The sequence below is a fragment of the Callionymus lyra genome, chromosome 5 (genome assembly GCF_982586985.1).
Source record: "Callionymus lyra chromosome 5, fCalLyr1.hap1.1, whole genome shotgun sequence".
Taxonomy (NCBI): Eukaryota; Metazoa; Chordata; class Actinopteri; order Syngnathiformes; family Callionymidae; genus Callionymus; species Callionymus lyra.
In genome coordinates, this window is record NC_141822.1 from 12748081 (window position 1) to 12775500 (window position 27420).

The 27420-nt window shown below is 40.7% G+C and overlaps 1 protein-coding gene across 1 annotated transcript in view; it reads right to left on the reverse strand.

Annotated features, from left to right (window-relative positions):
* Positions 1–27420, reverse strand: part of tcf4 (transcription factor 4) — a 134536-nt gene that overhangs the window by 86655 nt on the left and 20461 nt on the right. The window contains exons 5-6 of the mRNA XM_087791000.1: positions 5168–5226; positions 5016–5103 (exon numbers count right to left, since the gene is read on the reverse strand). Coding sequence (XP_087647126.1) covers positions 5016–5103; positions 5168–5226 — 147 coding nt within the window. The remainder of the gene's footprint in view (positions 1–5015; positions 5104–5167; positions 5227–27420) is intronic.

The window sequence follows — 27420 nt, forward strand, 5'->3', positions numbered from 1 at the left end:
TTACATTACGGAACTGCGATAGAAGATCATCACAGATGAAAAATCTCCATCATGTAACCGGTGACGCGACGGTTAGAAGCTACGGTTACATGTATATAAAAAAAATGTTGTCGCTCCTAGTTTGGAGAAGAGATGAACATGCAGCTCTTTCTTTGTATCGGTCTGTCGTGGTGAAAAAGGAGCTGAGCCAGAAGACGAAGGTCTTGATTTACCGACAGGTCCCTCACACCCGAGGACAAGCTAGTCATCAGTTAGCATCTGTACACGGAGGTGGAGACTCCGACTCTGTTTAACATTACGAGAAACAATTGACAAAAAAAGAAGAAAAAACAGACTTTGAAATGACACCAGTGTTCAGAGAGCACCAATAATCATTTCGGGGTAATTGCAAACTCATCGTTCGGATAACCTGCTCATCTGTGAGGGGGTGAGGGGTGAGGTGGGGGGGGGAGATATTCTCTTTTCCTCTCTCAGCCCATCTTCACCACACCTCCATAAACATATTATTTTCTGCTACACGTCTTTATCACTCCCTCTCACCCCTTACACACACGAGTCTGTCCAACACACACACACACACACACACACACAGGACATCGCTCACGCGCGCACAAAGGCAAACACACACATTAAAAAAACACACACGTGCACATGTGTACACACACACACGAGCATGGCTGGCCAGATGGGACTCTTCCACATGACCAGGCCGATCAATCAACACTGAAGGGCCCAGGTGCTACTACGCACCATTTCACAGTCTGTCACACACACACACACACACACACACAGCATCACACACACACACACATAGCAGCACAGACAGGAAGAGATGGAGGTAAAGGACACACAGACATAAAAAAAAATAACACACATATAAACACACACAAAGTAACATGACTGACCTGAGCTTCAGTCTCCAGAGACCTCATCTGGATTCATGACAGAAACAGAGGATTCGGAATTTTTGCCTACACTTTATATAGGTACACACACCTACACACACACACACACACACTTTGGCTGTATGTCAATGCAATAACAACTCTATACGTTTATTTGTCAGCACTTAACCCCATGAACGACTCTGACAGTCTTTCAGGAAAACAACGTGTAAATAAAACAACATGGACGGCGTCAGGAACGCTTGTGTGTTTCAGGACTGAACTCCACCCTGGACCGAACCAAACCTTTCATCACGATGTCACATCGAATCAGACCCAAGGTGAACATGTGATCCACACCATTGTTTTAAAGTAACTCCATTAACCGGTAAACGAAAATATCCGTGTAAAAAAAGAGGTTTCTGCAGAGGGGCCAAACCACAGACTGTGGATGATTTATAAAGATAACTAGTTCCAATTGTTGTTTAAGATGACACCTTTATTATTAAATCAAAGGAAAACAAATGTGTTTAATGTATCCCTTGTGTTGCCTCTGGTTCAAGGTCAACGACCTCCACCACTGCATATCTATTTATGGAAGCCAGGGAGGTCCTTCCCCTTCATCCTGAGACAACACAATGGATACCACAAACACATTTGTTTTCAGGCCTTTAGGTCACCTTGAACCTGAGACTACACAAGGGATAACAAAAACACATTTGGTTTTCAAACCTTTAGGTCAACTTGACCCTGAGATAACACAAGGATTAACAATGTAAGTCATGGGCTGAACAAAATATACATTTTGATATGTATAATGATAATAAACAGTAATGATAATGCAGTAGAATAATAATAATAAAATAAATGCATAAGATAAACACAATAATAAATAAAATTGTGATAAATACATGGACAGTAAACATTTATACATTTGCACACAGTACACAATACAGAAGTGGTTAATAGGAAGTTATAAACTTTAATAAAAAAAAATAAAAAAAATTTAATTAAATAACCAGATAATAATAACCATGACAAGAGTAGGGGAAGAATCTCTCCTTCCTGCAGCGCAGGTGAATGAAGAAACAATCTTATTTTTTAAAACAATATTAGGGGTGGTTCCAGCTATTATAAAATAGTCCAGAACATCAAACTAGTAAACTCTCTTCGGAACTGACTGTTTTTTTGTGTCTATTAAAATACATCATCAACACAACGAGAATTAATTGCACAGGTTGATGCTACAAAGTTTCCACTGAGATGAAAGATAGTTGATGGAGGTTGTGTAAGAGAAGTGACTGAAGCTTTTTTATTTATAGATGAATATGCTTATAAGTCGAAAACCGCTGAGCACCTCATTTACTATCGATGACAGTTACACTGACGCATGCACCTGCTCTCTTTAGCAACCACACAACTGCACCGCGCACACACAAACGCACACTAAGCCCCTCCGTGTCTCCCCAAATCTTTAACCAACAACTGTAATTCAACAATCAATTCAAGGATCACTGTGTGTGTTTGTGCGTCGATGTGTGTGTGTGTCGATGCCAGCACAGTAGGATGTGTGTGTGTGTGTGTGTGTTTGCATGTGTGTAAGGCTGCAGATTAATCTAGTAGGGTCGCTGAGATGACACTAATCCCTCGGCTGATTATCTAGAGCATAACATCACTCTAATCTAATGTTGGGGGGGTTAAGAAAGGTTGGCCGGGGTAAGGAAACAAGACAGACACACTATAGAAGTCACGGTGACACAAGAGGAGAAACGCACTTTGAAAAACGCACAATAGAACACAACCGAGGGACTTTTGATGACGTTGTTGTATTTATGCCTCATTGTTGTTTTGTGTTCTGTCTTGTGTTTGCTTTTACCTTTTGTGTTTGCATGTTTTTCACAAATAACATTATATTATAATAATAATATAATATGTATGAATCAGATCAGTCCAGAGTTTGACTGGTTTAAATCTTCTACACGTATAAAATACTAAGTGTGTGTCTGATTTAACTTCGTAGAGACTCTCAACCGTTGTGTCCAATTTGGATGAAATTGAAACCATTAATATTATGCACTAATCCAGGTAGATTTCCAGAAGTTTATCTCTTTTTGTTGATTGTAAGAGGGGTAGAAAGGGGGGCAGAAGACCCCCAATGACATTTTTTAAATTGCTCCTGTTTTGATCTGAACATGTAATACGACTAATGACCTTTCATGAAGATTTTAGGGAGCAGGTCAACTAGATCAGGAAGAAGGAAAGATGGCGCAAGGGGGGCGAAAAAATTCAAATGGGTCCAATTTCTATAGAATGTATACTATTTTTTAATACATATTGACAACCTGAATGTTAAGGGGGCGCAAATGAAGACAGAAGATGCCCCCAGGAAATGTGAATAGGTTAAATTTCAACAAAATTTATCATATGTATAATAATTATTTGGTTATTTGTCTGAGGGCAAAGTGAGAGACTATAGACTCCCTGTAAAAATTAAATTAAGTCCCATTTTTATGAAATTTATACCATATTTAATATATATTCTATGAGAATCACTTCCAGAATTCCATCTCCTTTCCGCAATCGAATGGCCGGGAAATGTATTTTGGTGTTACTTGGTTTTAATACACACTGTACTTAGGCAGATTTACACTAATCTGGCTCCACTCGCCAATTGTAAGGGGGCGCAAATGGATACAGAAGATCCCCCTAGAAAAAGGTTCAGTTTCAATGGAATTCATAGAATATATATGATGTATCAAGTAACGGTGAATTCCATAATTTCAGCCCTTTTCGTTTTTTGTAAAGGGGTGAAAAAAGAGGCTTAAGACCCCCCTGTAAAAAATATGTCCAATTTTAATTAAATTCATACTATATTTAATATATATTATATGATGATGATTTCCAGAATTTCATCTCCTTTACACGATATTCAGGCCGAGAAATGTATTTTAAGCAATTTTTTTAATTATTATTTTTTATACCAATGAGTATTTGAACTAGTGTGAGATAAAAATAAAAAAGTTGACACTAGAAACACACAAATACCCTAAACTCCAGGTGTTTATGCTTCATAGTTGTTGTTTTTATCAAGAAGAAAAATCGAACTTTTATTCTTAAAAATGTTCACAGATACGATTTAAAGTTCTGAAACAGACATTTGACAAAAGCTGACGGACAAAAAAACCCACAATAAAATATTTTTGTGTGTACGTGTGTGAGTAAGTGTGAGTGTGTGTGAGTGTGTATTTGTGTGTGTGTGTGTTACGACTCCATATCCGTGGCTGTCTCCGTCTCTTAGTGTTGTTATTATCAAAGTAAAATGAGCTTCTCACGCAGCAGATGAAGAAGACGATATTTCCATTTCTGACTCTCCTCGCTGCCTCTGCACATACATCCCATAATCACAACAGTGTCACAACGCATCACACACACAATGGATCAGTCGCGCGCCACGGAGGGGAAAACTTTGATATTTCATGATTATACGGAGATTCTCATCATCTCTCCGGAGAGTTTTTTTTTTACAATTCCTTCTCCCGTCTTTTTCCTTCAAAATAAAAGCTCAACCAAGTGTTTAAATACATGATTTTTTTGACACAAAGCTAGTAAAAACTCTCCTCGCAACAACACTCCGGACATCCAACTACCAACCCTCGTGATAACGGGTCGTGTCTGATGAATATGGAGGTGTTTGACCAGAACCAGAACTTCAGATGTTCCTGCACCTGTTGGGTTCAAAAATGAACGTCCACTTCAAAAACCACTGAGAGTTTTTACGGCGAAGTCACCGCGAGCGCCTGTGAAAGGTAATTAAGCCGAGTGTGTGTGTGTGTGTGTTTGTGTGTGTGTGTTTGTTGTGTCTCTCATGCTGCACGAGTGTGTAAGAGAGGAGGAAGCAGATTATCTGTGTCAGTGGCCATTTGCTCACAACTGGCGCCACATCGTAGAGAGCCAGGGGCAGAGAGCATCATGGGTAAATGAGCACACTCTGCCTGGCGTTTTCCATGTGGTGGGCCAAAGGGGGGAGAGAGACGGGGGGGGGAGACAGAGCGCCAGATGACCTGTTTCCTCACGAGTGTGTCACCCATGGCGAACTCTCGGGAAGGCGGGTCGGGCGCAGGAAGTACGTACCTGCGAGCCGGGAGTTGTTGTTGTTGTTGTTGTACGGCGGCGAGAGGCTCTCGTGCGACGCCATGTACTGAGATCCTTCGGCGTAGCTCTGCACGGACACGACGCTGGCGTGAGATACTGAACCTTTTATGACCGATGTTGACGTTAGTTACCTTAGAAGATCGACTCCCGCCGACCCACGAACCTCCTCCACTCGTCCTCTCCTCCATGTCTGCAGAGAGAAGAGAAAGGTGTGAGAAGAAGAGACGACGCAGGTGAAGCTAGCCGTCATGCTAACGGTACGCTAGTGCTAACACGGTCAACGTACAGTTTTGTACTCGCTTCGATCGTTTGTTTAACATTATATATAATAATTAGTTCTAAACATATCATCTTTATACTCAGAAGTGTAAAGATGTGGATTAAAAAACAAACACAACAATGTGTGTGTGAATAAACATCCATTGTTTAAATATCGTCAATAACCAAACTAAGAACAGAATAATTTTCCAGTTATGGAAAACGTTTTTATATTAAAGCTGTCAATTGTATCGAAGAAAAGGTAGGAATTATTTCTCCCTGGAGCTCGTTTTGTTGTGTTTTTTAAACCCCTGACACCAGTATTTAAATACTTGGACACAAAACCAAGTTGAAGTTAATGTTTTCCCTTTAAAAAATCCTTATGCTCATAAATAGAGAGCTTTTTTTTATGTATATTTGTCTTGTGAATCCATCCATCCATCCATCCATCCATCCATCCATCCATCCATCCATCCATCCATCCATCCATCCATCCATCCATCCATTCCATCCATTCATATAGCCCTTCATCTAACCCTCCATCCATCTATCTATCCATCTATCCCTTCACCTATCCCTCAATCCATCAATCTATCCATGTATCTCTCCATTCATCCATCTATCCATTTATCCCTTCACCTATCCCTCCATCCATAAATCTATCATCTATCCCTCCATCTACCCCTCCCTCTATCCATATATCCCTTCATCTATCCTCCATCCATCCTTATATCCCTCCATCTACCCCTCTATCCCTCTATCTACCCCTACATCTATCCCTCCATCCATTCATCTATCCATATATCCCTCCATCTATCCATCCCCCCATCTACCCCTCTATCCCATCATCTATCCCTCCATCCATCCATCTATCCATATATCCCTCCATATTAAAAATAAGTCATTGTATGTGGCCTGCTGGATAATTGTCTTTTAATCAAAGTAGATAAAAGTTAATGTGACCCATAGAGACGTCAGTGTTTAAGACAAGAAACAAGAAAAGTATTGACGTCAACAATCAAACAAAGACGTCCAAAAAGACTCAAACTGATATCGAAAGAAGAGAATTTGATGAGTTTTCCTCCGTGCACTCTGGTTTCCTCCCACACATACAGAGGTGTAATAACGACAGTAAAGGACTGTGATAGAGTCGTGACCTTTCCAGGGTGTCCGCCACCACTGGATGATTGACTGAGTGTAATTTAAGTGGATATAAAGTATTAAAATAAAGCTGAGTGCTGCTCCAACATCAGGAGTGTGTGTGAGTGTGTGTGAGAGTGTGTGTGTGTGTGTGTGTGTGTTGTGGGGGGAGTCTTCAGTCTGAAGGTCCAGGTGCAGGAGCAGCAGAGGTGAAGGAAAACATCAATTAAAGGAAACCTCCTGCACCTATTGAAAAGTGAGAGGAGTGGAGTGAAGGGAGGAGATGAGAGGGAGGAGAGAGGAATACAGGTCACTGTGCACAAGTTGAAAGGTGTGGAGGAGGAGGAGAGAAGGAGGCGTCCATGTGTTCGGCACCTGATAAGACCTACGACTGAGGCCCCGAAATTACACCAGAGGGAGAGATTTGAGACTCACAACAGGACAACACCAACTCATAGCATGCCCACTTCTTCCACGCACACGCACACACACACACACACACACACACACACACACACACACACACACACACACACACACAAAATGTTGGATATCTATCATCAGTTAATGAACTTAGACTGACAGACAGCTCCGTGTCTCTCACAGTGATCCTATTAAGACCTGCCCGACACAAAACAGACTCCTATTTGTACAAGTGTGTACGTGTATGCGTGTGCACATGTGTTTATGTGCGCATTGAAAACACGAGCGTGCAAGTGTACTTTCAAATTGAAAAAAAAAAAAAAAAATGGGTCAATGTCGTGTGATTTATCTGTTCTTTTGAACCCGAGTGACTTCAACCAGCTCCGGGACAGACGCACAACAATGAGTTACAGACGCACAACAATGAGTTCACCATCTGAACACAAGTGTGATTGAATCAAACCCCAAAATACTTTGTCGTCTAATGATGTGATGCAAACTGTGGCTTGAAGAAAGACACACAAACAACGCGTGTTACATTTTCCATCCTTTAAAGTCCCCCTGAACACCCAGAATCAAACCTATTGTGTGTTTGTGTGTCTGTGCTCATGTGTTTGTATATGTCTGTGCAGAGGACGTGATGTCACGTCATCAGGAAGCTGACCACGTCCTGTTTTCCAACTTGAATCTCTTCTTATCCTTCTTCCCTTCTTTCTTTTCCTTCCTTCCGCCTCCCCTCTTATTCGTTCCTACAACTTTCTCCGTGTTTTTGCCGCGGGATTGTGTTGATGTTTTTCAGAGCGCGACAATAACCTTAAACCGCTCGCTTTTCCTGTTTGGAGTCGTGGTTTCGGTTCAGGATCCGACTCAACGCGAGCTGAACGCCGATCATTAAGCAAGACAACTAAAGCAAGAAAGTGAAGAAAGACAAAATGTAAATGTTGTTCAAAAACTTGTTTTTCATAAAACTGCGAACCTTAAATATGTGTCTATGCAGCTGCTCTACTCCCAGCCTCTCCTGGGTGACGGTGCTTCTCACCTCATCTCCAAGGGAGAACCCAGCCAGCAATTGTAGCCACGGTTCGTGTCCATAGGTGACCGGTGCACAGAGAGCTTTGCCTTTTAGCTTAGCTCTCTTTTCCCCACCAAAGATCAGTGTATCAACCGCATAAACTGCAGACATCGCCCGGTAAATCTTAAGATATCTGAGATACTTCTGCAACTTCTGACACTACTGCAACTCATGTCAAAATCCAATTGTCCTAACTTACTTGCATGTTTCAAAAGTTGAATAAGCAAAGCACTGCTCTCGTAACCTCTCGTTCGCCCAGATTTCAGACAAGGGAAAACTTTATAAAGTAATAACTTGAAAACATGGTCATGATGAGGGACTTCCTGCATCTTGGAGAAGACGACTTCAACATTTGAAACATGCTAGTGAGTCAAGAGAGTTTGGTTTTCATATTGTCATTTTAAGTCCTTCACTTAGGGTGTGTCATTATTACGACTGAGAACCAGGATTTGGAGTCGCTGGTCTTCATCCCTGAGGCTTCACACTCGGTCGCGAACCACTGCAGCAACACCTGAAGGTTACAGTCCCATGAAGACACCCGGAAAACAAAAAGAGACTGAAATCCCACCAAACCAGTCCCCTAAAGACGGCTGTGTCTAGAAAATCTATCCATAAAAGTTTTTAACAGAATCTATGGTAAGGAATCCAGCAGTAAAAACCTTCACTGGAAACAAGTCTGACTTCAGACCAAGGTCTTCAATCGTTCGTACAGAGAACAGACTGCCTTTATCGGGGTATTTGATACCCCATAATCCCAGACAGGGTTGAATTCTTTCTCCAGATCCACAAATCAAACTACCAAGATCATGTCCAGAACTGGTCGACAGTTCCACGACCCGGACAAAAACCACCTTGTTCCTCCTGAATCTGCTGAATCTTAAAGATTTCTTCTTCATTGGTTTACATTTTTCTACATTTAAGGAACATTATTGCACTTCCAGGAGTTCATACCATCACATTTTTATAAACTTCTTCATAACAATTTTGAAAAAGAAAATCAAAATGTCCTAACGTACATCTAACAACAAGTGATTCAAGATTAAACATGACAACAATATCTGGCTTGTCAGGTCCATCCCACTCACAAATGCTCCCCTGCTGCTTCCAACAACACCAGGACACTTTCAAAAAAATAACGTCCCACCGACCCGAACAAATCATCTGTCGTCAACAAGCACCATTATTGAAAATGCTAACCGTGTTCAATCGAGCCTTTGAGCAAAGCAACAGACAACGACGCCATCTGGAATCGGGCTCGGAATGACAGTTTCTCCCGACTAGTCGCCATAGTTACTGAGCTCAGATTCTGAGGACAGTTGGAGATGATGCATCGATTGACATCTTGTCACTATGGCAACAAGGAATGACAGAACGAAGAATGACCACGAAAACATTAGCTCGTTGTGTGACATTTAAAGTTGAAGCATAAACTCATCCAGAGAGTTTCGGAACCAGGTCCAAGAAGTTTAAACGTTACTGGGACCGTCGTGGTCGTTGAAAACTATATTGTAGAGAAAATGTATTCTTTGAAAAAAACAAAATCCAACATGAAATTTCTTCAAGAACCTCACGATGCATTCATGGAAAATTGTAGAGTTTTCACGGTGAAGACGAACAATTAAAATCTTGGTCACTACGAAAGAGTATTTAGCAACAGTATTACTTTGTTTTGTTTACCGCACTCAGTTATTTAAACAGCTTTTAATGTTTTAATGTGTGTGTGTAACAGAGAAGCAACAATGCTGCGTTCAAAGACATCTTAAAAATATGAGAGATAGCTATCATCACATGACGAATATGTGGAGAATTATTTTTTTAGCATTAGCTAAATGTAGCATTTATTCTTGTCTAATGTGTAGTTGGCTTAATTTAATCAGTTTATTGCACTTCATTGTAGTTTTTAGACAAAGAATAAATTATTTATACATAGTATATTAAACCATGTTAAGAGTGTTACATCTTTGCAGAGCTTAGCAAGAGTTAAAAACGTTTAATTTCATGTCAAACACACAAAGCACGACAGATATTTTCATGGTGGGTTAAACACTGAAGGTACAGAATGTATATCTTCATAGATCTCTTCTTTGAGGTTTAAATTGTTACTTTTGATTGACGTGGCTTCAAAATGCAGGAATGATGTTGTGTATCGACTGTCGTCCTGAGAATGTCTGGAATATTCTCTTCAAACTCAGTTATAGTCGGAGCTTCAAGAGGTAAACCACGAGAATTTCATTCAAGATTCTTTCTCAGAGATTTAGTCAATAAGGTATGTTTCGTGTGTCACACACTCACACAAAATCACAAACACACACACAGAAAAGCATGCACACACTCACACAAGCATGCACACACACACAACTAAACACACTTACACAAGCTTCTACACACACACACTTAGTCAGACACACACTCAGACAACCATGCAGACACAACTACTCAGACACACACACACACAACTAAACACACTCACACAAGCATGCACACACACATACACACTTAGACAGTCAAACACTCACACAAGCATGCACATAAACACATACATACAGACGCACACACACAGACACAAACCTAGCTCACATTCTATGCACACAAACATACACACATCTACACACCCATGCACACTTACACACACACATCTACACACCCATGAACACTTACACACATGCACATCTAAACACACACATGCACACAAACACATACATGCAACAACTACACACACACATGCATACCTACATACACACATCTACACACCCATGCAAACTTACACACATGCACACCTACACACACACACACACACACACACACACTCAGACATGCACACCTACACACACACACACATGCACACCTACACATGCACATAAATACCTACAAACACATGCACACACACACCCACATGCACACCTACACACACATGCACAACTACACATGCACATACATACCTACAAACACATGCAGACACACACACATCCACATCCACACCTACACATACATACACACACACATCCACACCTACACACGCACATACATACCTACACACACATGCACACCTACACACACATGCACTCCTACACACGCACATACATACCTACACACACACACATACATACCTACACACACATGCACACCTACACACACATGCACTCCTACACACGCACATACATACCTACACACACACACATGCACACCTACACACACACACACCTACACACAGTGAAACACAGGGGCCAGCGTTTCCTGTCATTAGGCAGCAGAGCTGTTCTATAATTAGAACATCTGGACCAAAGTTACTTTTTTTGCCAGTGTCCTAACACACACACACCTACACATGCATGCTCTCACACACACATGCACACACACCTACACGTGTGTGCCCTCACACACACACACACATTAATTTCGCAGTGTATTTCTTTAAACCACCTCCTTTTAAACGTTGCCTGTTATTCGGCTGCTCTTTAAGTTACAAAAATGACATTAAAGGGAGAAAACAAACAACAGCTTGCAGAGCTAATGGCACAAATGAGTAGAGCGAGCGTTCACAGACAGGGAGGGGAGGGAAAAAAAAAAGAGAGCGAGGGAGGGTGAAATGAAATAAAAAAAACATTAGCAAGTTCAAACATGGATTTCTTGAATCAACAGCGTTTTTAAAGACTATAGGAGCCCACAGATGCCTGTCCAAAAAGAGATTTATATTGATAATAAGAAGGCCGATCCTTTTGTTTCTGCCTTTCTTCCGTCTTTGTGGTGCCGAGAGAATGAGCAGCACGGGCGATGCCTTTGACAAAAACCCCTCCTCTCCGCACACAGGCCCATGTGAAGTGGAGCCAACTGTGGCTTAGATCTCTACACAGCATCACCAGCAGAGGAACAAAAGCAAAACTCACAAACAAAGAGTCAAAGAACGTGAGGAAAAGTTTTATGACACAAACCGCTGAGCAGAATAATAACCGTGAGTCATCAGCGCGAGGTGTTCGTTCGGGGAGAGAAACCGGCAGGTGATGGCGGAGTTTTTGCGGGTACGACTCTTTTTTACGGCGTCGTTTTTTTACGTCTCGTGAATAAACTGGTTTCACGAGCTCGACCATTAGAAATGCTTGTTACTCTTCATTCATGTTCACACTCCTCTCCCTGGATCTTATTGGACACAGATGTTCGCCGACTTTGGACTCTTTGGCAACGTCTTCAGAAGTGTTCGGACATCAGACGACAAACTCAAGTTTGAGACTTAATCTTCAAGTAAAAGTGCGATTGTCCACTTTCCTGTCTTTCATTCAGTTTCTTCCATCCCTTTTTCTTTCCATTAAACATTTAAGGTTTATTTTTATGCATTTATAACTAATTTTTCTTTAAAGAAATCAACAAATGCTAAAGTGAAACCACTGACATCTACGGGCAGGAGGCCTTCACTACACTGGTCATACAATTGACAACAAAGAAATATATTGATTTTAATTTAATCTAAATTAATTTCAGAAGTGTTTGAAGATATCAGCAGTGGGAGATCCAGTCGGCGTCGAGTTTGATGTTGTCTCCATGACGACGATGGGTGTCACCGTGACCTCTTGACCCTTGTGTTATCTCAGGGTCAAGGTGAACGACATGAAGGGATAAAACAATTAGTTTTATTATTATTTGTGTTCGGGCCTTCGGGTCACCTTGACCCTGAGATAACACAAGAGATAAGTATTTTTGTTTCTGAAAGTCATTAAGAGTGGATTGGTGAAGATTCGTAGTCGTTTTTGTCGATAAGATGATCAAACAAAATGTAGAAAACTCCTCCTTTATCATTAGTGTTTGTGTTTGCAAGTTACAGTCTTTAAAGTCTCAATACCTCCAACGTCTCCAATCTGTCGTGATTGGACGAAAAAACGGCGATAGCATTCTTTTAAATGAATGCTAGCATGTTGAAAGGATGATAAAATATTTCAAACTAAATGATAAGGCCTTCGCATTTTTCATTCAAGATATTTTTGTGGTTTTCTATCTCATTAAAAACTTCAGCTCGTCTATTAAACTTCAAGCATTGACGGGAAACACGGCGTGAACGAGAGACAAAAACGTGACAAAATACATTTTCCTTTCATCTCCAACATGTCGGATTTAGCTTTGTTCATTTGGTGTTCGGTCTCGGTATTAAACGTGTAACTTAAGCGTCTCCAAATGCTGAGGCGAGCAGCTTACACAAAATAAAATCAACCCCATGTGTGCCTTCAAATGCTGTTAAAAAGTTGATAACAAACACAATATATGCGAGACAGTTTTTAAATGAAATGGATTCAAGTGAGGTCAACGCCAGCCGTGATCCGACACGTGTGCGAATCATTCTAAACGTCTGTCTCGCACACACACACCTGCCCGAGTGAGAGCTAATGAAAGGCAGCGACGGAGGAATTTTCTGTGGCTGAACGTTCAGGAGAAGATTCTGGACAAACTCCAGCAGCGAGATTGGAAGACGAGAGGCTCGACAAGTGCAGAAAGTAAATCAGGAAACAGTTGTGCTGTGTTAAACAAGCTCAGAGAATTCTACCTTGACATCTGCTTTTAATTATCAGGGAAATAGAAAACAGCCCTCCATTTTTTTTTTCCCTTTCCTTCTCTCAGCTGTGGCAAAGTGGGTAATTCCTCCCTCCATCCCTTCTTCCCTCGCTCCAAATATAACAGATTGAGAGATTGACTTTATTTATCGTCGAGGCGACATCATGAAAGACGTTTTAAGGAAGTCTTGAGCTCCTCCTCAACTTAGTTCCGTGAAATTTGGAAGTTTGTTACAGAAGTGAACGAATTCACCTGCTTCAGACACGCACGTCTTCATCTTCTTCTTCTTCTTCTTCTCCGCCTTCTCCAGATCCTGCCTTTGATCTTCTTTCACGACGTAATCACTTTCATACATGGACCGACTTCCTCAAGACTCTCTTGAAAGTTCCACGTCATCTTTAAGCTGGAAGTTGTTGAAGCAGGACGAGCTTCTGACTCGAGGGTCTTTTTTTAGGTGTTAGCTTTGGATCAATTGTGGATCGGGGGCCACATCTGGCCCGCAGTCATGCTGCCCTCGCGAGGCTGGAAGTGAAACCATGAAGCTGCTCAAAAGAGTCTGACTCATCTCGCACTGATGCTAATAACTTCCTTTTTTTAAATGGTTTATTACTATTTTAGTTTCTAAAAAGTTCGATTTTTTATTTTATTTTATTTTCATTTTCCCTCGTTTATCAAATGTTAAATTCAATCACATCCTTTAACTATTTATGGTTGTTAAATGACTGAATAATTGCATTTTTACATGAATAAATGTACAAATATACGTTGCAATGAATAACAAAATAATATTAGTAATTCATATTTAAATATTACAGTGAGTTTAATAAAAATACAGATTTTAAGATATATCAAACACGATTCCTGTTACATGGATAGTAGTTTGATTTTCATTAAGTTAATGAATATAAAAATAAAACAAAAAAATAACTTCATGCAAACTGGTGAACTTAACAAGAAAAGTATTTTCATGACCAAAAACAAGACAAGAAACTTTCACCCCCAGTAACAGGACGTCGAGTGTGATGCGTTCAATAATGTCGGAAACACACTATGGTGCATTCAAATCGTAGGACAAGTGAAATCCAACAACAACAAACAAAGAGCAACATCTACAGATTGAACCTAATTAAATCAGAGCTCAATGAGTTTCAAGTGGACCTGACTTCAATATGAATCATAATGAAAAAGACGATCGTCACACACCGATAGTCAGGAACGTGTGAAGCTCAACAATCATCTGAAAACTTCTCAGCAATGACGTCATTTTGTGCTTCAGGGAGGAAATAACAAGATGCCTTGAGTGGTTTGAGTTGTAATCGGGTGTTGACTGAGTGACAGGACGAGCAAACAGACTGTAACGATAAGCAATTATTCCTTTACTTTTATAATATATGTTCTTTTTCTGTGGGTCAAACTGTCACCTGGAATGTTGTCGACACATGGACAGTTCCGTTGAGCACCTTCTTGTCTCAATAAGTCCGGAATGTTGTCTTTAATTCTCACAGAATTCCTACATTCCAGTCATTTATCTGAAAAAAGAACATCAAGTTCTAAATCTCAACAACCTGCCGAGTGACTGATGTCCACACCTAGATCTGTCCCTTTCTCGCGTCGAACCCTTGTGCTCCCCCTTTCATCCCCGGCACCTCACGAGTTCACTGCTGGATCCAGGATTTCCTACACCTTGCTTTGATAGCTCCACCAGATCCAGGATCATCTACTGCCCCTGTTTTACACCGTTCTACCTAATCTCCCTCTCTTTCTCTTTCCTTTTCTTTCACCCTCTCCCTCCCAGCCAGTCACAGCACTAAGAGAGCACATACCCCTGTCAAGGGCTTCTTTTCACACAACTAGAAAGTAAGTAAGTAAGTAAGTAGAGGTCATTTGTAAAGCGCCTTTCTAGACCAGGGTCTTTGTGCCCCTTAAATAATCAAAAACAATACACAGTTAAGGCACTGAGCTAGAGCACATCTCTGCCAAGGGTTTTATTTCACACTTGTAGAAAAGCACTTAGATAACTCCTCTATTTTAAACAAAACGTAGCACATACACCCGTCAAGGGCTACTTTGTGTACTCGGGAGGTGCAGAGAAAAGTTGTAGACACCAAGTCTGGTTCTGCTCGAGATTTAGTTAAAATGAAGTTTTCTAATGGTGTTATTTCAACTGCAAAGTTTCTTAAGATTACTCTGAAATGATTTGACAATTTAGCGTATTTTCCGCACTATTAGGCGCACCTGAATAAGGCAGAAAACTGAGAACTGTTTTCATAAATAAGGAACACCGGATTATAAGGCACATAGAATAAAAGATGCACACTCGCTCAAAAACGGTGGCAGTAATCTTCCTCCATAATGCCGCCATGCTGTGACGTGCGTCGTTAATCCCACCCTGTGATGACGCAATGACGCAATTCCGTTTGTAAACAAGTCACCTACCAGATAATGTTCATATAGCAAGCGGTCCGGAGGCTCACTGTCGTTTTTTGAGAAATTTAAAGGCTTTTAAGTGCGCCGTATGGTGCGGAAATTACGGTAAATCAAATTAAATTGAAGTGACAATTGAACCCATACAGCCCATAGTTCCCTTTGACAAACGGAAGGATATTGGTTAAAGGGGGGCGCAGGGGATGGTGCCATTAGAAGCTACCATACAGGTTCCTACTGTCCTGGCGCTAAAGACCCTAAAACTTCTACGATGCTGAGAAAAAGGAAAGTGAAACAAATTTGAGTAGAATGTACCTTCGTCGGCAGAACGGGATTAAAAATAGCGGCAGAGACACTTTGCCGCCACATGCACCTGTTCAGGAAGAACCCGGCGCATTAGTCATGTGGCTGTCGTTTTTTGGGGAAGTGAGAGCCTCAGGTGAATTCCAAGAGCTCTGGTTCGATCTGCTAATATTAGCTCGGCGCCGAAACCATCGGCGGAACATTTACAGATGACAGAAACTCAACGACACCGACCAGGATCCACGAATCTGCGTCTAACTCCAGATAAGTAAGTAAGTAAGTAAGTAGATAACCAGTGTTCTTTTCATTAGTAACCACCAAAAGATTGGTAGGGTTAGAGTTTGTAGCACCTTAAGTTCAGAACCAAGGAAGAAGACACTGATCGTAATGGGGAGTGAAACTAATGTGTTTCTCTGCTTCTCTTTTTCAAGAATTATTTAAAAGTCTGTCCAAAGTGAAAACATCCAGCAACTGCCGTGTTAAACTCAAACCATCTCCCCCTAACGTTAGAATCCCGTTAACATCACCACAACGTAGACCATAATATCAAACTACATTTATCGGTACTCATTGGTACGCGATTGATGAGCTAGCATGTCCACAAGGGGCGCCAACCAGGATTTCTACCAATAGAGAGTCTGTTTATCCGTTAACAGTTCCCCAAATATACTGCTTACTTTCTTCACGACCGGTGGTTACAGTTTTAACTTCCTCATTGTCAATAACGACAACAACACACACTTGGACAATCGACCGCGACGGTCCGCTGGAGACTCGCAAACCATCACCGTGTCGGGATCGGACTCATGCAGAAGATCGGAAGGATCTCAACCACCGCTCCTCCCTCCCATCATCCCGTGTCTCTCACCGACTCCATCAGAAAGCAATTATATCTTAATGGCTGCCAAGATCCATTAACCACATTCATCTAACCTTTAAATATTTCACCAGCGCACCACTTCAGACAAAGTGAAACGTCGAGATTCAAAGAGAGGGCGACAGTTGAAGAACCCTTTGTACGCTCACGAACCGTTTAATCGTAGAAAGACTTTTGGTATATAATCAAATTGCTTTAATTTAAACATCGTGATATGTTAAGAATGTGGAGTTATGCTCTCAAAAGTGGGGATGCCAGTCGCCTGGTACTGGGGCCAGATAGGGATTGTGGTCGTTGGGTTTTAAGCTACGTAATGGTCGTACACGGTCCAACGATATCTTTTCAATGCTGGAAAAGGTTTCAAGTGTGTTGTTGCGAGGTTAGTAAGGCAGCGTATGCACAATGCCTTCCTCTGTTCCTCAACTTGTTTTCTAAATACAAAATAAGTCCAAACAACCAAAGTGCTTTTCTTCTTACATAAAAAATGTGCTTGGTTTGTGTTTTCTTTTGTTTCCCATTTTCAACAGCGTCAACAAAACTAGACATGAATAGCCTCAGAATCGACTTGTTGAAACGACTAAAAGGTATTTCATTTTTACAAATCACAGCTTTTGCTATTTGAAAAGGTCATCTTATTACGTTAAGAATAAAAGTCAAGATAAACTAATAATAAAGTACCTACTTTTAGTAAATGTTAAGGTGATTAGCAAACATGACAATGCGACCCATAGATCTGTGATGTAGTGATGAAGATTTGTGAAGCATTGCCTCACTTTAAGAGCCCACTAGGTGGCACTGTTTACAGAAAACATCTACCATTACTACTGGTATGTCAAACTCTAAGGTTTTTTCACGAGACCAACTTCCTGTTACACGCCCCCATAATGTACTAAAACTATCAATACCCCTGGAGGAGTTGACTTTATGAGCCTTAAATAGTTTTTCTGGTTTTGGTAAATAGCCGATGGCTGTTACTTAAATAGCCCTTTTCTATGTTGTTCTTTTCAGCACTTTACACCGAGTTATGCGTTCAACTATCCACACAGACAATCGCATATTGATGGGAGTAGGCTGCGACGCAGCAAGCCAAATCAACCATAAGGAGCAATCAGTGTAAAGTGTCTTGCTCAGGGACACAACGCCACAAGCTGGGATTGAACCCACAACCTATCAGGCAACAAGTCAACCATTACCATTTGAGCTATAACGTTATGTTAACGTTACCCCAAACAAGCTGAATGCAGAACTACCTGTAAATTGATTTTCTTAAGTTTTATATTCCAAAAATACAAGCTATATTTAATCAATAATGTTTCCAATGAAGGTTGTTTTGTCTCACGCAAACCTATGTTATTTATTATCTTATTCTACAGCGATAGTTGTTACGGTGTTTGGTCCAGCCCTATAAGTGTAAACTTGTCATGTGACTTCGTACGTCACATTCTGTGAAGTGCATTCGCGGTAAATTTCAATTACGCACAGTTTATTAGCGATATTTGAGAGGTTTTTCCCCAAATCCACATCTACTTCTAACTCATGACTCACTACAAAGTTGTTATACATTTTTCTACACAACTTCCTCTTAACACTCCTGAGTCAAACCTCTGAACTCTCCTATTCACGTCCTTCACGTCACCCGGCGTTTGTAAGTGAAACCAAGTTAAAAAAAAACGGATCATTGTTCGAACCACGATGTTTCTGACGAGTCGACTCCGGGACTCGGCGGCGGCGGCGGCGCCTCGTTAGCTAAACATTTCCGGCGCTAATTAGCAACAGTTTGTTTGCTGTAAAGCTAATTTGTATTGTCGCGGAAGCAAACTTTATAAAGTGAGGTCGGAATCACAGCAATCACAGTAATTCACACTTAACCTGCCGCTCGCGAGTTTCCTCGTCCTCGGGGAGACGCGGGTTTTTTTAATTGGAAGCTGCTATTTGACATAATCTAGCTGCACAAAACATGTCCGCCTTTTAGAGGTGATTTAAATCACAGATGTTCACTCGGTGTTGAGGTATTAATAAACCTGGTACCAAAGATGCTGCGACTGAAAGAAGGAAAAAAATTTTTATTTCAATTGTGTTTCCTTTATCAATCATCCTCCTTTAAACTAGGGAATTTTACCCAGAATTCCTTGGGCAATGTTACGGTTTAACAAATGCTCACCATGACAGTGGATTGATAATCGTACAGTTTTTCTTTTGATTTTAACCACAATGTTTATTCATTGTTGTGTGTCAATTAGTGCGTTTGATTTTTAACAACATGTAGTGGTCCCCTCGAATGTGTGAGTGGATTTATGGGTAATGTGTCAATTTGTATGTTCACTCAGACTGCTTTCCATTACTTAGAATACTCTTTTTCACCTGCACACTTTGATTTTTTTGTTTACTTAGTGACTACAAGAGTTTGATACAGTTTAAAAACGTGTGCAGTTTCTTCATACATTTGTGTAAAATTAAGCCTTTGGCGGAGGTATGCCGTCAAAGTGCTTTTCTAGTTTGAGGGAAATAAATACCATTGGCAGACATATGCGCTATCAAAGCGCTTTTCTACAAGTGTGAAATTAAGCACTTGACGGAGGTATGTGATATCTTAGTGCTTTTCTAGTAGTGTGAAATAAAGTCCTTGGCAGAGTTATGTGCTATCTTGGTGCTTTTTTAATTGTAAGAAAATGAAGTCCTTGGCAGGAGAATGTGCTCTTAGTGCTTTTTAATTTGCGTGAAATGAGGCCTTTGTCTGTGGTATGCGCTATTTCAGTGCTTTTATTTTATTCTTAACGTGAAACACATTCAAACAATTTCCCTTTGTGTGATAAGAACTGTATGATTGTGCTCTTCTAAAATGACAACGGGTCAGAATAATTGTTTTGTTTTTTACATCGAGCTTTCGCAACACAAATCAAGGATTCAGATTTAAACCTCTGAGAGTATTTGTTACATTTTAAGATTAGGAAACTCATTTAATCACTTATCCAAGTCTGTGAATACGAGCGTAATTATTCCAATGTGGTTTAATTGGTTAGTTTCATCATGTTTATTGAGTTATTTATGGGACAGAGATCAAAGGACGGGTATCAGCGAGAGGGAAAAACAAGAAAACGCAGTAAAGGTATCAGTACTTTGGCAACACTATGACAAGTCCACACGTGGAGTCTGTTTTAATTTTGTTGTCTCCGACGCATTAACAAGTGTAAACCAGACCCCGGAATTATCCGACAACGACAAAAGTGAGGCGGTTTGACGTGACGAGTTATGACAGTCTGAGAATCGGCTTTTTTTTTTCAATTTGCATTCACCGTTCGTCCGCCCACACGCGTGACACGTCGATACCGCCGCGTCTTTGTTTGACGTTCGTATGAAATCTGCTTAAGTGAGTCACGTTCTCCTGATGAAACACAACAACAACACGATTCCCCGGCCGGACGCGAGTGGGAATAGCAGCTTACGCTTTCTTCTCGCCCAGGATGTTCCCAACATAACTTGCAACTAGCACCAAATCTTGTGTTTGTGCAAAGTCACAATATGTCGAGTCCAAATAAAACCTCTTTTGTTTGTTTTTCGGAGAGAAGATGCTGGAGGATCACGTGGTTCCTCTTCTGGTCGTGGACCCCGCAAGGAGGAGGGCCGAGGTGCTGTGGAATAATTCCGCAGACACACATGGATTGTTAGTTAATTAAACGCAGACCCTAGCCACGTGATTTCACACACACACACATGCACACGCACACACACACACACACACACACACACACACACACACACACACACACACAAATGAGGCTCCAGAGGTTTGGGGGACCAGATGTCGGCAGGGCAGAGCGTGCCACTTGACTAAGGACAGGCTTCATTGAAAATGTGTTTGGACTCCAGAGCTGCTGCTCTACGACTGCATTGATCTCAAGAAAAACCCTTTTACCAACACACAAACACACACAAGGACACACACACACACTTGAGTGAAGACTTCCCCTTTTTCAGAACCACGTAACACATGTCAGGGCATGCACCGACTAGAGGTTTGAAAACTCTCTTCAAACAATCCTTAAGAACATCTACAGTACGTGTCCGAGTGTGTCTTTGTGTTGGTGTGTGACGACATCACACACACATTAACACTACACAAAATGTATTCAATCTGGATAACAGGTGCTTTCGTTTTAAGTTTTAGGGACGAAATCTAAACCAAACACACAATTTCTAACGGATCAAGACAGTCGAGAGGTTGTGCGTCTCCTTGTGTGTGTGTGAGATCTGTGTGTTTACGCGCGTGTGTGTGTGTGTGTGTGTGTGTGTGTGTGTGTGTGTGTGTGTGTGTGTGTGTGTGTGTGTGTGTGTGTGTGTGTGTGTGTGTGTGTGTGTGTGTGTGTGTGTGTGTGTGTGTGTGTGTGTGGCTGTCACAGTCTATAACTGCAGTCATTATGTGAACAGAGAGCAGAACCTCCTGCTCCATGTTATTACTATTATGAGGAGATCTGGGGCACCACAACAACCACACAAGGAATCGCACAAAGAGCTCCGCGGATCACACTGATGTGAGAACAATTCTTGGAAGTCATGGATTCAGAAGAGCTACAGTTTATAAAATGGTGTGAGTCATGTGTGCGACGTTTTTTTTTTTAGCTCGGCCTGGTGTAGTAGTTACATTCTAGACTTGTTTTCTCATCTACAACTTAAACAGACCATCTCAAAAAAGTCATTATAATTAGATTTGTGTTTATTTTGCGGAAACCAAAATTCATACCCTCGCTACAAATATAAATGACTGACTTACTTACAACACAACTGAAATAGAAAAGCACTGATATAGAGCATACCCCTGCCAAGGGCTTTATTTAATAAAACTAGAAAAGATCTAAGAAATAGCATACCCCTTCCAAGGGCCTAATTTCATAGAACTAGAAAAATACTTAGAAATAGCATACACCTTCCAAGGGCCTAATTTCAAAGAACTAGAAAAGCACTAAGAAAGAGCATACCCCTGCCATGGGCCTAATTTCATTGAACTAGAAAAGCACTAAGAAAGAGCATACACCTTCCAAGGGCCTAATTTCATAGAACTAGAAAAGCACTAAGAAAGAGCATACCCCTGCCATGGGCCTAATTTCATTGAACTAGAAAAGCACTAAGAAAGAGCATACACCTTCCAAGGGCCTAATTTCATAGAACTAGAAAAGCACTAAGAAAGAGCATACCCCTGCCATGGGCCTAATTTCATTGAACTAGAAAAGCACTAAGAAAGAGCAAACACCTGCCAAGGGCCTAATTTCATAGAACTAGAAAAGCACCAAGAAAGAGCATACACCTGCCAAAGGCTGAATTTCATAGAACTATAAAAGCACTACGGAAGAGCAAACACCTGCCAAGGGCTTGATTTCATAGAACTAGAAAAGCACTGAGAAAGAGCAAACACCTGCCAAGGGCTTAATTTCATAGAACTAGAAAGGAACTTAGGAAAAACATACCTCTGTCAAGAGCTTCATATCACACAACTATAAAAGCATTAAATGGCTCATACAAGTTAAACACAACTGAGAAAGCAAACGTACAACACACGTTTTTTGTCCTTCAAGGCCACCATAGTTATAACCAGCAGCCGACGACACAGAAAAAACCCTCCTTGGCAGAAGTAATAATGACATAAACGCTCTCTCTCCGCCGCACAAACCACCTGTCGAACCACGTGCAAGGTGTTTCTGTTTTCATTTTCCAGGGACGAGGGAAAAAGAAAAGCTTACACTTGTAAATCTCACGCCAGATCCTCCTGCTCCTCCCTCGCAGCTCCACACACACCAGCTCCACACACACACCAGCTCCACACACACCAGCTCCACACACACCAGCTCCACACACACCAGCTCCACACACACCAGCTCAACACACACACCAGCTCCACACACACCAGCTCCACACACACCAGCTCCACACACACACCAGCTCCACACACACCAGCTCCACACACACCAGCTCCACACACACACCAGCTCCACACACACCAGCTCCACACACACCAGCTCCACACACACACCAGCTCCACACACACCAGCTTCACACACACCAGCTCCAAATGAGAAGCTGAGAAAATGTGCGTCTGGACGGGAGGTTTGTGGTCGTGTGAGTGTGCGTCCATGTTTCAGGACCGAGAACAGTCACTGCTTGTTTTATTGCCTAATGATGAACACCTGCAACAACCAAGGAAGGAGAGAGAGAAGAAAAAAAAAAAAAAAAAGGTTGAGGGCAGACAAAAGACTTAGATCAGAGAGAGAGAGTGTGTGTCGAGGAATGTGTGTGTGTCTCAGATTACATTCTTGTGCACGGAGCTCACACACACACACACTTCTCAGTATTTCCCTTCGTGTGTTTCAACAAACCGTCTGACATGATCCAGAGGAAGATGAAGAAGCTGTTTTTACAAGAGTCCGACTCCGCGACCAGGAAGAAAACTGGTTCAGTTTTACATGAAAAGTGACTCAAAGAAAAGTGTTTTAAATTTCTCACTGGTGACTTTTTCAAGAGATCTAGATCAGAACCAGTACCAAGTCTGGTACCTGGTCAGGACGGTCTCATGACGCCTTCACTGACCTCTTTATTTTGACTCATCACCGTGAGTTTTATATGAATATGGATTTAAAGTAGAAGTACATTTCTTAAGTTACACTATGTGGAAATTAAGACATTTTTAAAACTATGACTTCACTCATTTTCTACTCACCCTCATGTCAACCAAGGGTTGGGATTATTTAGTTTAACATGTTTAATTATATATATTTTAATCACCATTAAAGGGAAATGGTTTCTTTTTTAAACAAGACAAGACTTCTTGAATCACGATCCAAATGCTTCCCTTGCACTTCATTCTCCACATGATAATATCAACACGCGTGTAAATCGATGGTCTCCAGCGGTCCATGAAGCTTTTGTAACGCGGCCACAAAGAAAGAAAAAGAGGTTTTCAATCATTTATCTCTGTGTTTTTATTTTCTAAAATAACATTTACCTGTGACTCATGTCAAGTCAAGACGCTCGTTTCATTCGAGTTCATTCAAAAAATAAACCTGTAAACCAAAAATCCAAAAATGATTAAAAAACCTTTAATTGAGAACATCTTGTTGCACAGATACCAGTCCAGAGCGACTTCTGAGTTATAGTGAGATTTTTCATGCACTTTATGTTGATTTTTTGCCAGTCAGGACATTTTTAACTTTGCTATATTTATGTGAAGGTCGGTCCAAGAACACAAAGCCGACATTAAACCAGCCTGTGGTGCAAAAAAGGTTTGAGACCCAAAGTGTAGATTGTCAAGTCAATGTTTAAAGTAAGATATTAAAAAAAACAGATATTTCAAGCTCTTACAGGCCACAATAAATAACTTAGTGGGCAGGATTTGGCCCTCCGGCCAGTATTTGACACTTGTCATCTTACGGCAGTGGCAACTGGTAACATTTTTTACAGCATTATTCCTCATTCTATTGATTATTTCTGTCTGGTAAGTCTTTTATTTTGAAAGAAAACCACATTTTCTCTGATGCCACGTTAGCATGTGTTACGACAACCTGTTTCTGTCAAGTTTACTCGATAAATAAACCTGTTAACTCGTGAAAATGAGTGAAAAACACACCGTCCTTTCATATCAATAATGACAAAAACACAACTTCGCTCACACATCGAGCACCGACTCTCTAAAAGCTCGGAGACACACACGTACAGAACAACATCGTCGGCATACAATCAAACAAGAAAACGTCTTGTTGTAACCAGAGCGCTTGCTGACTCAGCGTTATTTACTTTTTTTGCCAGTCACTCTACTTTATCTCAAGGTCGGTCTGTAAAAAATAATGTGGACATCAAACTAGCAAAAGTCGGATCTACGGGAAGAAGAAAATACCCATTAATAAATGAACTACATTGACTTAAAACACAAACTATTGTCGTCTTGTTAGCTTAACCATCAGTGTTCAGCGCCGCCCCCTGTAGGTCGACTCTATAACTTCTGGTTTAGCTATTGTCTTTGTTTGAACAAATGACGACGCAGCGTTTAAGGAACCCTTTGTTTCATATCGACATAAAGGATGAACAACGTGGTCGTTTTTTTTTGTATTTTCTCCGAGTGTTCGGTGCAGCCATCAGTCCAAGATGATGACTTGAGTAAATCTTGTTGATTTACACCTCATTCTTGCAAGAACACAGCAGCAGGAAAACAGCTTCATAAAGCCACATTTATTGGATAATTGGTCTTTGAAATGGCTCCCAGCTATCGGAGGATGGTCGTCCAAGAGGCAGCCGAGTGAGAAATGAGTGAAAAGAGGGAAGTAAGGAGGGAGGGAAACAGCCAGACTGAGAACTAATGTTCACCTAAATATCCTCTTAAACCGAAGGCTGAACACGGTCTGGTGTGGACGTGGATCCAGCCTGGGAGTCCACGGCAGGACCGGACAAACCGGATCAATCCTCAAAGAGAATTTCAATTTCAAGCTCGGGAACCTGTCGTCGTTTTAATAAGCGTACCCACAATGCAACAGCCACCATGGAGCCCGGTGAAGGATTGTTTGAACACAAACTTTTAAAGGATGTGACGCGTTGATGCCAGAGAGTAGAAGAAGGATGGAAGTAAGAAGATGCTAATGCTAGCATGACTAGCACAACAAACTATATTTTTAATACAATATTTGTATCTTTTATTTCCTCAACAACCACATATCATCCAGTCGCTGTCGTCAGAAAAAAGAGGGATGGAGAAATCATGGGCAAACTAGAAAAAGAAGAAAAATATGCAAAAAAATTGAATAAAGTGAAGCAAATTAAGATTATAATGTTATTTCATAGTACATTATTTGACGAGAAACATTAAAGCACATTATTTTGAAAGGCTGAAAGAGAGGGATGAAGAAACGATGGGGAAACGACATAGATTATAGAAGCTAAATATGATTACTTTGACTTTTTAATTTACATTATTTCAAGTAGAACATTAATGAACATTTAATAATATATAGAGTCTTTCAATAATCCTTCTAAATTCCTATTTTCGAGGGACAAGAAATACTCACAAACAGAACAGATGAAAAGCTGGAACAAAGGGATGAAGACACAACCGGCAAACTAGAAAAAGCATGAAAGAAAATGCACAAAAATATAGAATAAAGTGAAGATAACGTAGATTATATTGTTTTTTATTGCACATTATTTGACGTCAAAGTATTTTTCAATAATCCTTTGGAATTAGAATTTTCGGAGACAAGAAATGCTCACAAAAAGTCAAATGTAAAAGCTGATGAAAGCTAAAAAAAAAAAGCTAAAAAAATTACAAATTATAGAATAAGAATTTTATGACTTTGATATTTTATTGTGCATTATTTGATGTAGCAAATTCAAGCTACTTTAAAAAATGTTTATTGTCACTAATCCTTCAGAATTTGATTTTTTTTTTAGAGACAAGATAAACTCACAAATAGAACAAATGAAAAGCTGAAACAGAGGGAAGAAGATTTAATGGGAAAATAATATAAAGTTGAATACGATTTTATTTTTTATTTGATTGTACATTATCAGATTTTTAAATACATGTCACAAAATGAAAGCACTTTTTTCTAAAAAATAGTTTTGGGACAAGAGAAACCCAAATAAAAACTGTGGGAAATATAGAAAAAAATAAAAATTGGACAGTAAATAAAAATGAAAATCATTAGAAATAACAGTGAGTTTGTTGTGAGACATAATCAGGCTTTAGTTTCACTCTGACCTCATACATACAATCACTTTACACTGTTCTCTCTCCTCTACCTCTCTCCTCCCTCTCTTCCTCTCTCTCCTCTTCCTCTCCCTCTCCTCCCTCTCTCCTCTCCCTCTCTCTCCCTCTCTCTCTCCTCCCCCTCTCTCTCTCTCCTCTCCCTCTCTTCCTCTATCTCCTCCCTCTCTCCCTCCCTCTCTCTCTCCCTCTCTCTCTCCCTCTCTCTCCTCTCTCTCTCCTCCCTCTCTCTCTCATCTTCCTCTCTCTCCTCCCTCTCTCCCTCTCTCCCTCTCTCTCTCCTCTCCCTCTGAGTCGGTCACAGCAGAAGATCGTTCACACTGAGTCTGGTTCTGCCTTAGGATTCTGCCTGTTAAAAGTATGTTTTCCCTCTGGTTTGTCTCTTCTCTTAATAAATGTTATTTAAACTTGAAACTCTGATTTTAACCTTTAATTCAAATGAATGAAATCAAACTTCCATCGCTCTGATGTGTCAGCGACTGATTGAAGTCAAAATAAAGATATGAAGATGTTTTTAGAAGGAGCTCAGAGACTGAGTGACAAACACTGTTTCACTCACGGTGACCATGTGACTTCAAGTGAATCAATTCTTCTTCTACGATAAATGAGTTTG